The sequence below is a fragment of the Manis javanica genome, chromosome 7 (assembly GCF_040802235.1).
Source record: "Manis javanica isolate MJ-LG chromosome 7, MJ_LKY, whole genome shotgun sequence".
NCBI classification, from domain to species: domain Eukaryota; kingdom Metazoa; phylum Chordata; class Mammalia; order Pholidota; family Manidae; genus Manis; species Manis javanica.
In genome coordinates, this window is record NC_133162.1 from 131,933,971 (window position 1) to 131,948,073 (window position 14,103).

At 36.4% G+C, this 14,103-nt stretch overlaps 1 protein-coding gene across 4 annotated transcripts in view; it reads right to left on the reverse strand.

Annotated features, from left to right (window-relative positions):
• Positions 1-9,172: 9,172 nt before the first annotated feature.
• SCN7A (sodium voltage-gated channel alpha subunit 7) overlaps positions 9,173-14,103 on the reverse strand; it is a 104,792-nt gene continuing 99,861 nt past the window's right edge. For all 4 annotated transcript variants that reach the window (XM_073241601.1, XM_036996072.2, XM_036996070.2 and 1 more), the window contains exon 25: positions 9,173-12,310. In XM_073241601.1, coding sequence (XP_073097702.1) covers positions 11,244-12,310 — 1,067 coding nt within the window. In that variant the 3' untranslated portion in view covers positions 9,173-11,243. The remainder of the gene's footprint in view (positions 12,311-14,103) is intronic.

Here is a 14,103-nt window from a genome sequence, read left to right on the forward strand (position 1 = left end):
ACAAGATGGGGTACAAACAAATATCTACACAAATATCAGTTTTTCCTGATTTAAGCAAACCAAGTAGAGAGATACTTCCCATGTTTTTACTCAGAAGTACTAAAGCATAATAGAGTCTGATCACACAGACTTGAATCTTATCTGCAGGTTTAACGACCCAATATGTAGGTGTTCTAAACATAACAACCTAAAACCAATTTTATTTATTGGAGTTAACGTAACCTTTTTCCCACAGTATTTTCTTGGCCTTTCAGGGATAACATACATTATTCCAACTACTCAAATGCATATACAACAGGAAACACTGCCTCATCCATAGGCTCATTTATCTTGTTAACAGCAGTAATATTTATAATTTTCATAATTTAGGAAACCTCCACAGCTAATTACAAAGTGATAGTAGAACTAACACTAATTTCTGGGGACCACATAGGTGCCTTTACCCCCCCCTCCAAAACATACACATAACACATTTGAAGAATCTATTTAGATAAACTTAAAATAAAAAAGGAAGGCATCAAATCCCCTAAAACTGGCTTCTAGTCAACATAATAACTATGAGGTCTTGTTTATTAAGTTAATAAACAAGATATTATGAAAAATTATATAACCTTGTCAAAGTTAAATTATAAGTCCATTTATATTTCTATGCTACAACCATTCCAATTAGGCTTTCAAGATGTAACATCCCTCGTTACAGAAGAACTTGTTCTTTTCCATGATTATACACTAGTAATTGTTTCCTAACTAGCTCCCTAGTCCTTTATGTTATTTTATTAATGCTAGCAACCAAGCTAACACACAAGCCCTATAGACACAGAGGAAGTAGAAACAGTTGCAGCCATTCAACCAGCCATCATCTGAATCCTAATTGCCCTCCCATCACTCTGAATTCTTTTCATAATAGATGAAACCTAAAAGCCTTCCTTGACTGTAAACACCATAGGCTGCCAGTGATACTGAAGCTACCACTATAATGATTATAAAGACTTAAGCTTTGACTCCTGTATCATTCCTACCCAACACCTAAAACAGAGGAATTATGAGCACTAGAATTGGACCACTGAGTAGCTCTGCCTATGGACATAACAAGTGGTGTATTAATCTCATCAGAAGACATCTTATATTCATGACCCTTCCTTAGGCCTAAACACAGGCGCTATTCCTAGATGATTAACTCAGATAACCCTGATATCCACATGATCAGACTTACACTATGGACAATATTCCAAATCTGTGGGTCAAACCACAGTTTCATGCCAATTGTCCTAGAATTAGTTCCACTAAAATATTTTGAAAAATGAGCTGCATCTATATTCAGTATCATTAAGAAAATAATAGCATCAATCTTTTAAGTTAGAGGCTGAGAATTTAACTCTCCTAAATGACAGGCCATAATCAGATACATTAACATGGTTTATAACTATTATCTGAATGACTATAACAGTTTGTCAAGTTTCAAAATCTCAAAAATTTCATCCCTTAAGCCCAGAAGTTAAAGCAATTAAAACACCACTTTGCCCTTGAGAAAAAAAATGAATGAAAATTCACTCACCTCTTTCATTACCCCAACAATCATAGGATTACCTATTGTTATTTTGTTACGTATTTTGTTACATTTAATTTTATATTATATGCCAAAGTATCTTATTTCCCACATCTAGTCAACTAATTTACAGCCATTTAATCTCTATTGAATAAAGATTAATTGAATTAACGTCAAAACAAGTAATAGACCCCGTAACCATAAAGGGTGGACTTGAACCAAATACTGACGTCACTTACTCTGTTTAAATGGATCGACAAACTTCCTAGGTCCTCTTCCACACTCATTCGTGCCTACTACACAACTATAAACTGCGGGTTTAACAACCTAATATATAGGCTGTGTAGCCACCTGATATGTCAGCTGAGGACAACCTAATATGTTGGCTGTATAACAACCATAAACGTCCCTTGGGTGACCACCTACTGTGGAGCTTAGGAGTCGTCTTCCTATCTGAAAAGCACTCCTTCCTTTGAATTACATTTGATGCTCAGCTAAAGAATATTGCCTGCTTCCGAAGAGGAAACGTGCCTGAAATGATTAAGTCTGGGTGTGCGTGAGGACTCACTGGCCGGGACGTTGTTCTCCAAGAGCTTGGCTGAAGTGACTGGCTTCCATTACGGGATTGGGTTACACAGGTAAGTAAAAAAGGGAAGAAAGGAGGGAGGAAGGGCAGCGAGAGCCGGAGGACTGAGGGAAGCCAGAAAGGAAGGAGCCAAGTCACGAGAGGCGGGAAGGGAGAGAGGAAGGGAATTGTTGCTACTTATTAGGCCTGGAAATATGGTTGTCGTTTTTTATTTACTTAATTTTTATTCATAATTGTCTTTGCTATGCTTAGGCAATTCCTCTCCCATCTGAATTTTACGATCAGCTTGTCTAGTCCCCCAAATAGCACTAATAGTTTTAAAAACATTAACTGGAATTTTAATTGAATGTTGATATATTTTAGGAGCACATACGCCTTTGATATGAAGACTTTCCATCAGCATACCTATCCACTTATTTCTTTTTTAAAAAAGTTTATAGTTCTTAGAATTTCTCCATAAGGATCTTGCTCATTTTTAAAATGAGCAATTCTAATTTTGTAAATGTTCATATGCTTTGAAAAAATTGTACCATGTTTATTTGTTGTGTGAAGGTTGGATCAAGCTTAAGAGTTTTTTTCAAGTCTTCTAAATCCTTACTATTTTTTTTTGGCATAATCTGCTTCTCGAAGAATATGTTAAAATATTTCTTTGTATAACCATATAGCTATTTCATTATAATTCTATTGCTTTTTCAACACCTATTTTAATGCATCTTATTAGATTTATGTCTTTTCTTATATTAAGCATTGTTCCTCTTTATCACACCAAATTATATATTTTAAATCACATTTATTTAGATAAAATTTACATCCAGTACAATTCTGTTTTTATAGGCACAGTTCAATGACTTTTGCCAAATGTACAATTGCATAACCACTACTGCCAATGAACTGCATTTTTTCATCACCCAGAAGGTTCCCTTTCATCCCTTCACCCCATCTCCAGCCCCAGGCAACCACTCATCTGCTTTCTATCACACCGTTTTGCCTTTTCTAGCATCTATTTTAAATGGAATCATAGAATATATAGTCTTTTGTATATTCTTTCTTTCACTTACCACAATGATTTTGAGATTCGTTTATATCATTGTATCAGTAGTCTGTTCCTTTTTTCCTCATAGTATTCCACTGTATGGATGTATCACCACTTATTTATTCATTCACCAGCCAATGGATATTTAGATTGTTCTAGGTGGGGTCAATTATGAACTGCTATGAACATCCTATAAAGTTTTTATGTGGGAATTTGTATTCATTTCTCTTTGATACACACATAGGAGTGAATTTTCTCAGGAATGAAACTGTGCTTTAAGAAGTAGTCAAACTATTTTCCAAAGTGACTGCTGTATTTTGTACTCTCACCAATAATATATGACAGGTATAGATGCTCTGTAGCCTCACCAGCACCTGCCATTGTCATTGTTTAAAACCTTGTCCATTCTGGTGGGTGTGCACTGGTATCTCATTACAGCTTTTACTTGCATTTCCCTTATGACTCATTATCTTGAGCTTATTTGTTACTTGTATCTCTTGTATTTGTCATTAAAGTCTCTCCTTTTGTGAAATACTGAAATCTTTTGCCGTTTTTTTTCTTACCTGGTTGTTTATTTCTGATTCTCTCTCTACTTATGCTATCAGTTATGGAAAGAGGGCCATGGGTGTGTCCAAGTGCACTTATGCATGACTATTTTTCTTTTTAATGTCAGTAGTTTTGTTTTACATATTTCAAAACTCTGCAATTACAAGAGCACACATTTAGGGCCGATTTTTCCTTTTGATAATTTGTCCCCTTTATTACTAGAAAATATACAATTTCATCTCTGGTGGTCTTTCTCTTAAACATATTTTTTCTTTTAATGCAGCTCACCTAGCTTTCTCTGGAGGAGTGTTTGCATGGTATATTTAATCCCATCTTTGTATGGTAATCTATTTGTGGCTCCATATTTAAAGTGGGTTTTGTATTTTTTATAATCCTACTTGACATCTTCACCTTTTATGTGGTGTGTTTAGATATTTGCTTTTTATATAGTTATTGATATGGTCGGATTTAAATTTTCCATCTTGCTGTATTACTATTTCTTTTTTATTTGTCCTGGTGGGTGTTTTTGTTTTTGTTTTTCAAGTTTCCCTCTTAAAAATTACTTTAATACTTTTAAAAATTCCATTATATCCTTGGCTGTTGGCTTATTAACCTTCTGTTTTTATATTTTTAATGATTATTCTACAATTTAAAATGTGCTTTTAAAACTTATCACAATCTACCTTCATATATTATACCATTTCATGTACATACTGTACAAAACCTTATTTAAATATACTTCCATTTCCTTAGTCTTTTGTGTTTTTATTGCAATTTTTTCTTATATTTATTATAAACATAAGCAATATACACTGCTATTATCTTTGCTTTATATAGTCAGTTTTTTAAAGGATTAAAAATGAGAATTAGTTCTTTCATATTTTCCCATGTTTATAATTCTGGTGTCCTTCATTCCATTGTTTACGTACACATTTCAATCTAGTGCCGTTCGCTTTCCAAGGGAAGAGCTTCCTTTGACCTTTCTTGTAGTGCAGCATTACTGATGATAAATTTTCTTATCTTTGCCTTAAAAGTGTCATTTTGGAAAGACTATACATATGTAAGAGAGCTAGATATTGGTCCACCAGTCACAGACGCTCTTTTCCTTTTTCAGTGTTTTTTCCCCTCTCTGTCAGCCTTGGATACTTTGTATTCCTTCAGATTAGCAGATCTTTTCTTCAGCAGTTTCTAATCTGCAGTTAAACCCATCTAGTTTGTTTTTCATTTCCGGTGACTCATTTTCTAGGACTTCCATTTGGATTTTTAAAATATTTTCCATTTCTTTCCTTAACTCATGTGTTCCTTTACATCCTTGTCCAGTTGTATTCTTTAGAATAGCTATTTTAGTATCGTAGGCTGCTTATTTCCTAAATAATATCATCACTTAATCTGTTTCTTTTTACTTCTGCTTAAGATTCATATTTTCCCACTTCTTACCCTGTCTGACAGTTTTGGCCACGCATTAGGCATTGTGAATTTTACGTTATTGAATGCTGCGTTGTATTGCGTTCCTTAAGTATGCCGTGCACTGACATTACTTTCAGATTAGTTTAGTCTCTTTGAGTCCCATATTGAAGTGTATTCAAGTCAGGTCCAGAGAAGCCTTTAATATAGGGCAGGGATCCTGAAATCTAGTTGTCCCAGTAGCCCTTCTGGACGACTTCACAGGCTTGTGCTGCCTACACAATATATAACAGTATTTGTTCATACATTTTGTCCAGTTTTCTAGTTTTGTTTGCAATGAGATGGCAATTCCCCCAGTAGTTAATCTTTCACAAATGGAAGTAGAAGATGCTGACTTTAACTTTAAATAACCTTAAATAAATCCCTCCTCCCCAGTGATTGTACCTTACACTAATAACAGTTTAGAATTTCTTTTTTATTCTCTCCCTTTAGCATATTTAGTTTCCATGCATTAAACTAACCAAGATAAGCAGAAGTAACTAAGATACAGAGAACATAACCATAACAGAGTAGTAATGATATAATAAAGCAAAATAGAATTTCCAGGGCACCTAGATGAATAACTATTTTATAATCTCAGAAAAAGTTAATCTGATAGTTAATATTACACAGAGCTTATTATAACATAATTGCCCGAGGTGAAAACAAATCAAAGCATACAGAAATCATTACAATGCTCTTTCAAATGCCTATATATGCTTACTAAATAACAATGATTCATGATATAGTTAGAAGAGTATACCACATTTTAATCTTCTTTTCTGTAGCATATGCCTTGGCCATGAGGGCCCTTCACCCTCCCACCACTAACAGCAGCAGTGAACTTCAGCCAACCGTGTCAGTACTTCTGCCTAACTGAGGTGAATGCACAATGGCTGTTTTATTGGTGTCTATTAATGCACAGTCTGCCATTGAGCAAAAAAAAAAAAAAAGTGCCCACTTTTTTGAATCTAAAATAATCAAAAGGTAATGTGATCATACTGGAGATTAATGATGGCTGTTCCAGGAAGGTGCTTGGAGTCTCCTGACATTTTCTTGCCACTGCTGGCAGGAAAGCAGACTAAAGTGTATTCATATCCTGTGAGCTGTTCATTGTGGGTACATTATCAGTGCTAACGCTGCCTCACAAGCACTCACCCAATTATCAGGTGGCCTTACAATAAGCTGCTTTTGCTTCTTACATACTTTGCTGTGGTGGACAAATTGCTCTCAATTTTCATATGTGTAGCTTTGAAATATTTTGCATTTCTGTGTAGCAATACAATTCTGGTTATTGCCACAGTTTACATGGGTTTTTAGTAGAAAATATTATAGGTCGAGGCAAGCTAATGTACATGCAATCGATGTCTTGCAAAGCTTTTAATCACACTTTCTTCCTGTACAAATCAATTGCAAATAAAGGTATCCACTTACTCTCCTCAGAGTGTGTTTGGAAAGAGCATTCAGTGAAGAGATCTCGATGTGGCCGCCTGTTTATAACTTTGCATGATTCCCGAGACCTTTCTTGTGTATACCAAATGCTGCAGGAACAGCACACCTTGGCTGGTTTTGCACTGCGTTGAATCTTTGTGTGCACTGGAAGGGGGCAGTGCTTTCTTCTGTGGAAAGCAATGTGAGGATGTGGAAAAGCATTTAATCATTTAAGGTTCAGGATAAAAGCAGACATCTTGGAGATGATCCTTAGTGTCACCTTCTGTGATGTAAAAGAAAACCAGTCAACACGTCTCCTTTAATCAGCGATGCTATTGCAGAGTCCTGCTCGTCCTGTATACGTCAGCGCTTTGCCTTGATCTGAAGAATTTTCACTCGGTTGAGAGAACAAATACTTTTCTTCACCAGGGTTATCAAGCATGATTGACAGAACAATGAAAAGGAAACATTTATTCAGCAAACAAAGATAGGTCTTTCACATACTGAAATAGTGTAGTGTACCCAGTCATCGAAAAGCACCCCCATTTCACACTGCACTGTTTTATGGCTTTGTGATGGTTTCCTTCCAGTTCAGCTGTTTAGGATCCCGGAGACATTTGAATGGAGCAAAGAGCTGAGAATCAGGGAAGGGTTGGAAACTACTGGTGTAACACCCAGCTATGATTATTGTAATTATGTATTACCCAGTTATATATATATATAATTATAATTATGTATTACCCAGTTGTAATAGCTAACAACAGTGGTACTGGGATGTCATATTAGACTGCCATGATCGTAACTGTACTACTGTGTAACAGTTTTTCATATTCTAGAGAATATGATCCTGCTATAATGGAGGGGATATTTTTAAAGATTTGGACATTTGCCTGGAAATTTTGGGAAGACTTTGAATATCACCTTAGTGTCACTCAAAGGTTCTTATTTTTCTTAGTTAAAGGAGACAAAATATGATCTGACTGTTCTCTGAAAATTTATGATTATCTGAGCCAGGCTCTTCTTTCTTGCTGCTTATCATTCACAGGCTATTGGCTTCACTTGTCTCATAACAGATAGACCACCTCTTCATCCATGTTCCAAGCAGTAGAAAGAAGTTAAAGAGGCTAGACTTAAGTTATGTGGTCAGCCTTGCTGAAAAAAGAGAATGTAAAATGTAGAATTCATTCCAAAAGACCAGGTAGCTAAGAATCAGGAATGCTATTGCTGTAGAAGGATGGGAGAATGAATTTGGGGGAACAAATAGTCATTTGTAACATAGAGTCTTCTTAATGGTGAGACTTAGAAAATTAGCTTTTATCTCATCTAAAGCTTACACATATAAATAAAAAATCACCCAGCATACCTAGAACTAAGAAAAGCACACCTCGAAGGGGAAAAGACAATTAGTTAACACTAATTGAGATGGACTGTGTCAGAATTACTTGAGAAATATTTCTTATCTCCATGATGGACTTTCCTTGAAAGTTTCTTTGCATTGAATACAGCTACCTTCTTCTCTAATTGATAAAATCTTTCCTTTTCTTCAGGGACCCACTTTACTAACTTCATCTGTAATTTCCAATGCAACCCCACCATTCTGTCTAATATACTTATAATTTATACCTATACTATAAACATTGCCATATACTATAATCAGCTGTATAGTTATGCTTTTCCCCAGTAGTAAGTTCTTTAGTCTCAGATTTACCTTTGTGTGTTTTATAGACATCAATCTACCTACTATATATATATATCCAGGCCCTGAGCTTACCTCTAGTGTCTAGGGGTGTCTAGGGTTCAATAAATGTTGAATGGAGAAACTACAGTTTTCTCCCATTTGCCTTTCCTTTTCTCAGGGGTTGTCTCTACTGTTAAAACGCCCTCCCCCAAGGAGGAAACAGGAAAGAGGGAGACAGAATCTCATCTGTGCACAATTTGTACAATTTAATTCATCTTAAATTTCTTCTGTTTCTACCCAGGTCATTTATTACTAATTGTTGTAGAGTTAATAAATATTAGAGTTATAAATAAATAGAGTTAATAAATATATATTTAATAAATATTAAGGATCTGAAACTAGACCTGATTTGGAGTCCTGACCTTGTCACTAACAAGTTCTGTGCCATATAAAAGTTCTTATAGCCTTTCTAAGCCTGATCTTTTTTTCATTTATAAAATGAGAATTACCATTGCTTCCTGAGTTGTTAAGAATACTGAGTTCATGCATGATAAAAACTTAGCACAACAGTATGATCAATAAATGGTAGCTATTTCCAGTATCTTTAAAACCACTTTTCAGTGCATTATATTAAAGCAGAAATATAATTTTTAGGGAAGAAGATGTTGATAAATGGTAGCACACAATACATTTAATTTCAGCATATCTTCCATAAAGTAAATTCTAATAATCCTGAGATATATCTCATAAGCTCATAATGAGGGTTTTGGTAAGGGGGCGCTCTTGACATTTTGTCGATGTGTAGGGGTCTCTGGTGTGCTTACTAACATTTGTTTGACAAAACTTTTGTGAATCCAAAGGAAGCACAAGTTTTTTCAATTTTTGAATAAGTAAGCTTCAATGTAAGGCTCCTTCTTAAAAGTTTTTCTTATACAAAGTCGCCAACCTGACTTACCAAAGACAAAAACAAAGCACTGTTGGTTAACTGGTTGTATTTATTATTTTCTATAGTATCTGAAAAGTAGAATATATTGTAAGACTTTGTTAAAAATAATTCTTTACACAGTTTTTGGAAAGTTAGTTTACAAGTAAAAGGTGTCATTTTCAAACTAAAATCAGTTTGTGGTCTTCATGGAGTTTACAGAAGCGACTTAAGATTCAGCTGAAATATCTGAGGCAGTTTTCACATTAAAGCATTTCCAACAAATAGAAAACTGAGAAGCTTAGATAAAGCACCAGCTGTCACCATGTCACCAAGTTAACACTGATTCCTCACTGGTCCCCATCACATGATGACAAACAGGACGCAAAAGGGAAAGAACACTTATTGAAAGAAAACAGAACCCTGAAATTATACTGGCTTAGGGGATCCCCCAAAGGCATCTTGGTCAGGTTCATATATTTCCGAGGAGCAGAAACAGTTCGATTATAATAGTTAAGGCTCATGATCATGCATTCATAATAAAATACAATTACTGATACTGAATGTCAGACAACATATTTAAAGCTTGTCATTTAAGTCAACAGTATACATATTTTCCTTTTAAGTCCTTTAGGACTCTGTAGGCTCTCTGAAATCAATCTTCATACAAATGGGATAAATACTGGACTCTCAAACTTCATTGACGGAAGTGGCTGAATTTTTATGAATACATCAAAAAACAACTCTTTGTGCCTTTTAAAAATAATTTCAGAGGTGAAAATTAATGTTTAGGATTTTAAAGTATTCCAAACACAAACTTATATGGAGTAAATATGATGAGATAAAAACAAAAAAAACCTTGGGAAGATAAATGAGAAAGTGAAAACTAATTTTCATACGCTGTTATAAAACACCACCAAGAACAAACTTACACTCTGATCTCCTATTAAGAGTTCTTAGCTTCAGTGATCATTTTCCTTCTCTGAGTTATAAAGAATCCTTAAGTGCAATGAAAAGTTCTTCAGAGAGGCCACAATTTCCCAACTAAGAATAAAGACACTGAAAATCCATAGCGTAATGGGAGCCCTCAACTCTTCCAGCTCATTCTGACATGCATTTGCCAGCTCTTACACAGTCAGTGTTACATCATGGAAAAAGGGTGAAAACACATCCATTTGATGATAAAGTGCAACTTGAGCCTATTTACAGATTATAGATTATGTCAGTTTAGTAAATGTATACTTTTTTAAAAAGTGTAAATGAGAAAAAAAAGAGGAGGAAAATGTAAGCCATACCGTAGTGCCCTTTACGTTTCTGTTCTACAAATCCATTCTGAGGAGCTGGGGCTTAGGTGGGAGAGGCCAAGGAGAAGAGAAACCAGTAATCCAAGAGCAACAAAACATCATTAACCCAGCAACAAAATAAAACAGAACAAAAAATGGGGCTTGAATCAATCTTCTTCAAATGTCGTTGAATCAGCCGGAGTCTCCACGAGGGCCCTCAAAGGCACTTTCTAAGAATTGCCCTTCCTCTTCCCCCAGTTCCCATCTGTCTAGGCAAGTCTGTGATTTAATGGCCTGTAGCATTGTACCACTTCTTAAACACTATCCCGCATTAAGAAAGTACTTGTCTATTGGAAACTAAGTCCTGTTCGTGGTGACTTGAATCCCATCAAGTTCAAGCAGACATAAAATATACAAAGAAGCCGCTTTTGCTACAAATCTCTACCACCACATCCCCCGTCCTCTGAAAGAAGCACAAACATATGAGCCATACAGAGGAAACAAGCATCGGATTATCAAACGGCGATTCTGATCCATTCTGATCCACTGTAACTCCCCACAGTGATATTAAAGTGGTGTCCTGATTAGACTGAATATACAGGGGTGAAGAGGGGACTTGATATGGAGCCTTGTGAACATAAGTTTAATGTCCACAGGTTGTAAATAAGTGGTTATTAAGTGAAATCTTTACTTTCTCTGATTTTGCTTTTATTTCTGATTTAAACTTTGAACGTTTTGGGGACAGGTGAGGAAGGTGAAAAGGTGGGAAGTGGGATTAGATCTGACTTCGAATAGGTGACTTTTCCTCAGCTTTGTCAAAACAGGCTTCTTCTTTGGCATCTTGAACCTCCCTGTCACCACCTGTCACGAGAATATCTGACATTGTTTTGTCACTTTGCCTTAAACGGTAGCTTTTATAAGCACGCTGAATGATGGTTGCTGAGACTGCCTCCTGTTTTCGTTTCAGAGTAGTTGTAATGGGCTCGTAAGTGATCTTAAAAGGGTCGGCTAACAGAAGCCCTGATTCCAGCTCTGAAAAAACTTTCTCCAGCTTCACATCTTTATCCATAACTCGCTTTGCTAAAGCAAGTAAGATGTCGAGGCAGTGGATCCTGTCTCCAGCTGCCATGGGCAGGTCCATGGCAACGAGCTGGCCCTTGTTTGGTTTTGCCACGAAAAGAGGAGGATCGAGCGCAGCTACAAAATCTGAAAGTTTGCTAGAGTCTATATACTGGGTCTTGTCAGGATCAAATCTCTTCCATACCTGGAAGAATTTCCTAAAATCATCTTCACTCAAAGTGTTCGCTTCTTTTTTAGAAGAAATAGTTAAAAACTCCATGACAACAACAATGTACATATTTACAATGATCAGCCAGGATATGAGGATGTAACTGACGAAATAAATAATTCCAACAGTGGGGTTACCACAATCTCCTCTAACCTGAGTTCCAGGGTTAATCTTATCAGGGTCACAGTCAGACCATTTACTGCTGAAGATTGCACTGAGCATGCCATCCCAACCAGCAAATACTGTAACTTGGAAAAGACAGAGCATACTGCTGCCAAAGGTCTCAAAGTTGGACACGTCATCGATTCCAGCTTCTTTTTTAACATAGGCAAAATTGTACATTCCAAAGATGGCGTAGACAAACATGACCAGGAAAATGAGAAGGCTGAAGTTCAACAGTGCTGGGAGGGACAGCATCAAAGGAAGCAATAAGCGATGGAACACCTTTGGTCCTTTCCCAGGGCGCAGGATGTGGGCGACCCGGGTGAGGAGTATCAGCCGCACAAGGGAAGGAGGCACACGGGGGGACCCTGCCATCAGAGGCAGAGACAGTCCTTGTGTGGGAGAGACAAAGCAGGCAATAACATTATTCAAATACAGCTGTATTCAGAAGAATATAAATTATTTTACGTTTCATTTTTTTTTCTCTACATGGTAGGACTTTCTCTTAGTCCTTCCCATAGAGCAGTGAGCACATACTGAAAGTTTGGGTTGGCCAAATGCTAGTTACAGCAATACTCAAAGTAATGAGCAAAATTTGGAGGAGAATTCTTTGCAGCATCATTTTAAAAGTATGGTATCAGGTACCTCTAGAATCACAGATTGTGTGAATCCAAACAGTAGGACAGTTATCACACTTTTTTCTGATAGTAGTTGGATCAAGAAACTTAATTCAATCCAACCTTTATTGAGTGCCCAATAAAGGTGTCATGCAAATATGCAAAGATGAATGGCATGACTTGTGACCTCAGTGATCTTATAATCTAGAGAGAAAGGTGGACATTTAAATGAATTATAATGCAAGGCAGAAAGACCCAGTGGGTAAATATAATTACAAAAATGTCTAAAATTCAGTGACTCACAGGTTATAATTTATTTATTTCATAAATTTAGTATTTGGGCTCTTAGGAGCTTTAAATGTTAATTGAATAAATGAGTCTGTCTAGAAATTTTTGTATTGATGGTGGGTGGATGAGGGAATTATGGAAATGAGAGATGTAACTACAAAAATGGGTAAAATGATAATTAGTGTAAAAAAGCATAAGGGATGTTCTCTGGGAGTCCTGGAGAGAGTGTGGTTCATTCTGAGTTGACAAGGCAGGAGAGGGGAGAGTCCCATGAAGCTTCTAAATGAGACGGAATGTTTGCTGGATCTGGAAGGGTCACATGGCTCATTTCTGTTGAACCTGTCACTGCCAACGTGGCATTCTCTGATGTTCTATCTTATCTACACCCTTATCTCCACAGTGCTTTAGTGAATTTTCCAATCTGAATCAAATTTTCATCGCTCCCCAATCTTCCAGACTCTTCCATTATACAGATGGTACCCCGCAAAATTGTAAACAGATTTTTTTCTACATCCTCATCGGAATTTTCCTCACTTCCTCTCTTACCTAAAATCTGACTGTATCCTGAGGACACTATTTCTGTCATTTTCAAGAGGAGCCATCTCATTCTTCCCACTCCCTATATCTCAGGGTAGAAGAACGGAGTAAGTATAAGCATCTTTCGTTCCCATGTGATTTCCACTTCTCCTTTGCATCATTTTTATAAAGGAAAAAAAATCTTAAACATTGTGGATTACGCCATTCAATTATACTATTGCCTACCATTCTCTGGCTCTACGATGTATTTTTTCCCCTCATTCATATTTACTGAAGACTTAAGTCCTTGGCTTACTACCATCCTTTCCAACCCAGCACCTACCATCAGTGACTCATTGAAAGGCCAGTGGTTCAGTCTTTGACTTCCTTAGCTTTAATGATCTTCATTATTTTACTTCAGTCATACACATCTGCAGCCACATTTGGACCCAGTATACCTGACCTTCTGAGATCTCAAATTCAAATAGCTTTCTCTCTGGCTACAATTCCCACTCTTCCAGATCTCTGATTCAGTAACCCTCACTTCACTCTCAGAGGACTCCTTAATCCCATATTCTTGTTTTCTTCCTGTCAGCCTCCTTCTGTCTTTGAATAATTTTTTATCAAGCTTGTTGTACTTGTTTATCAATAGTTGCACTGCTTCCACAACCAACTCAAGGAGTGAATTTTCTGGAAGCACAACGAGGCAGAAGTTATCTTTTTTCACTGTTGACTATATAGAATAGAGCTTGACACAAAAAAAC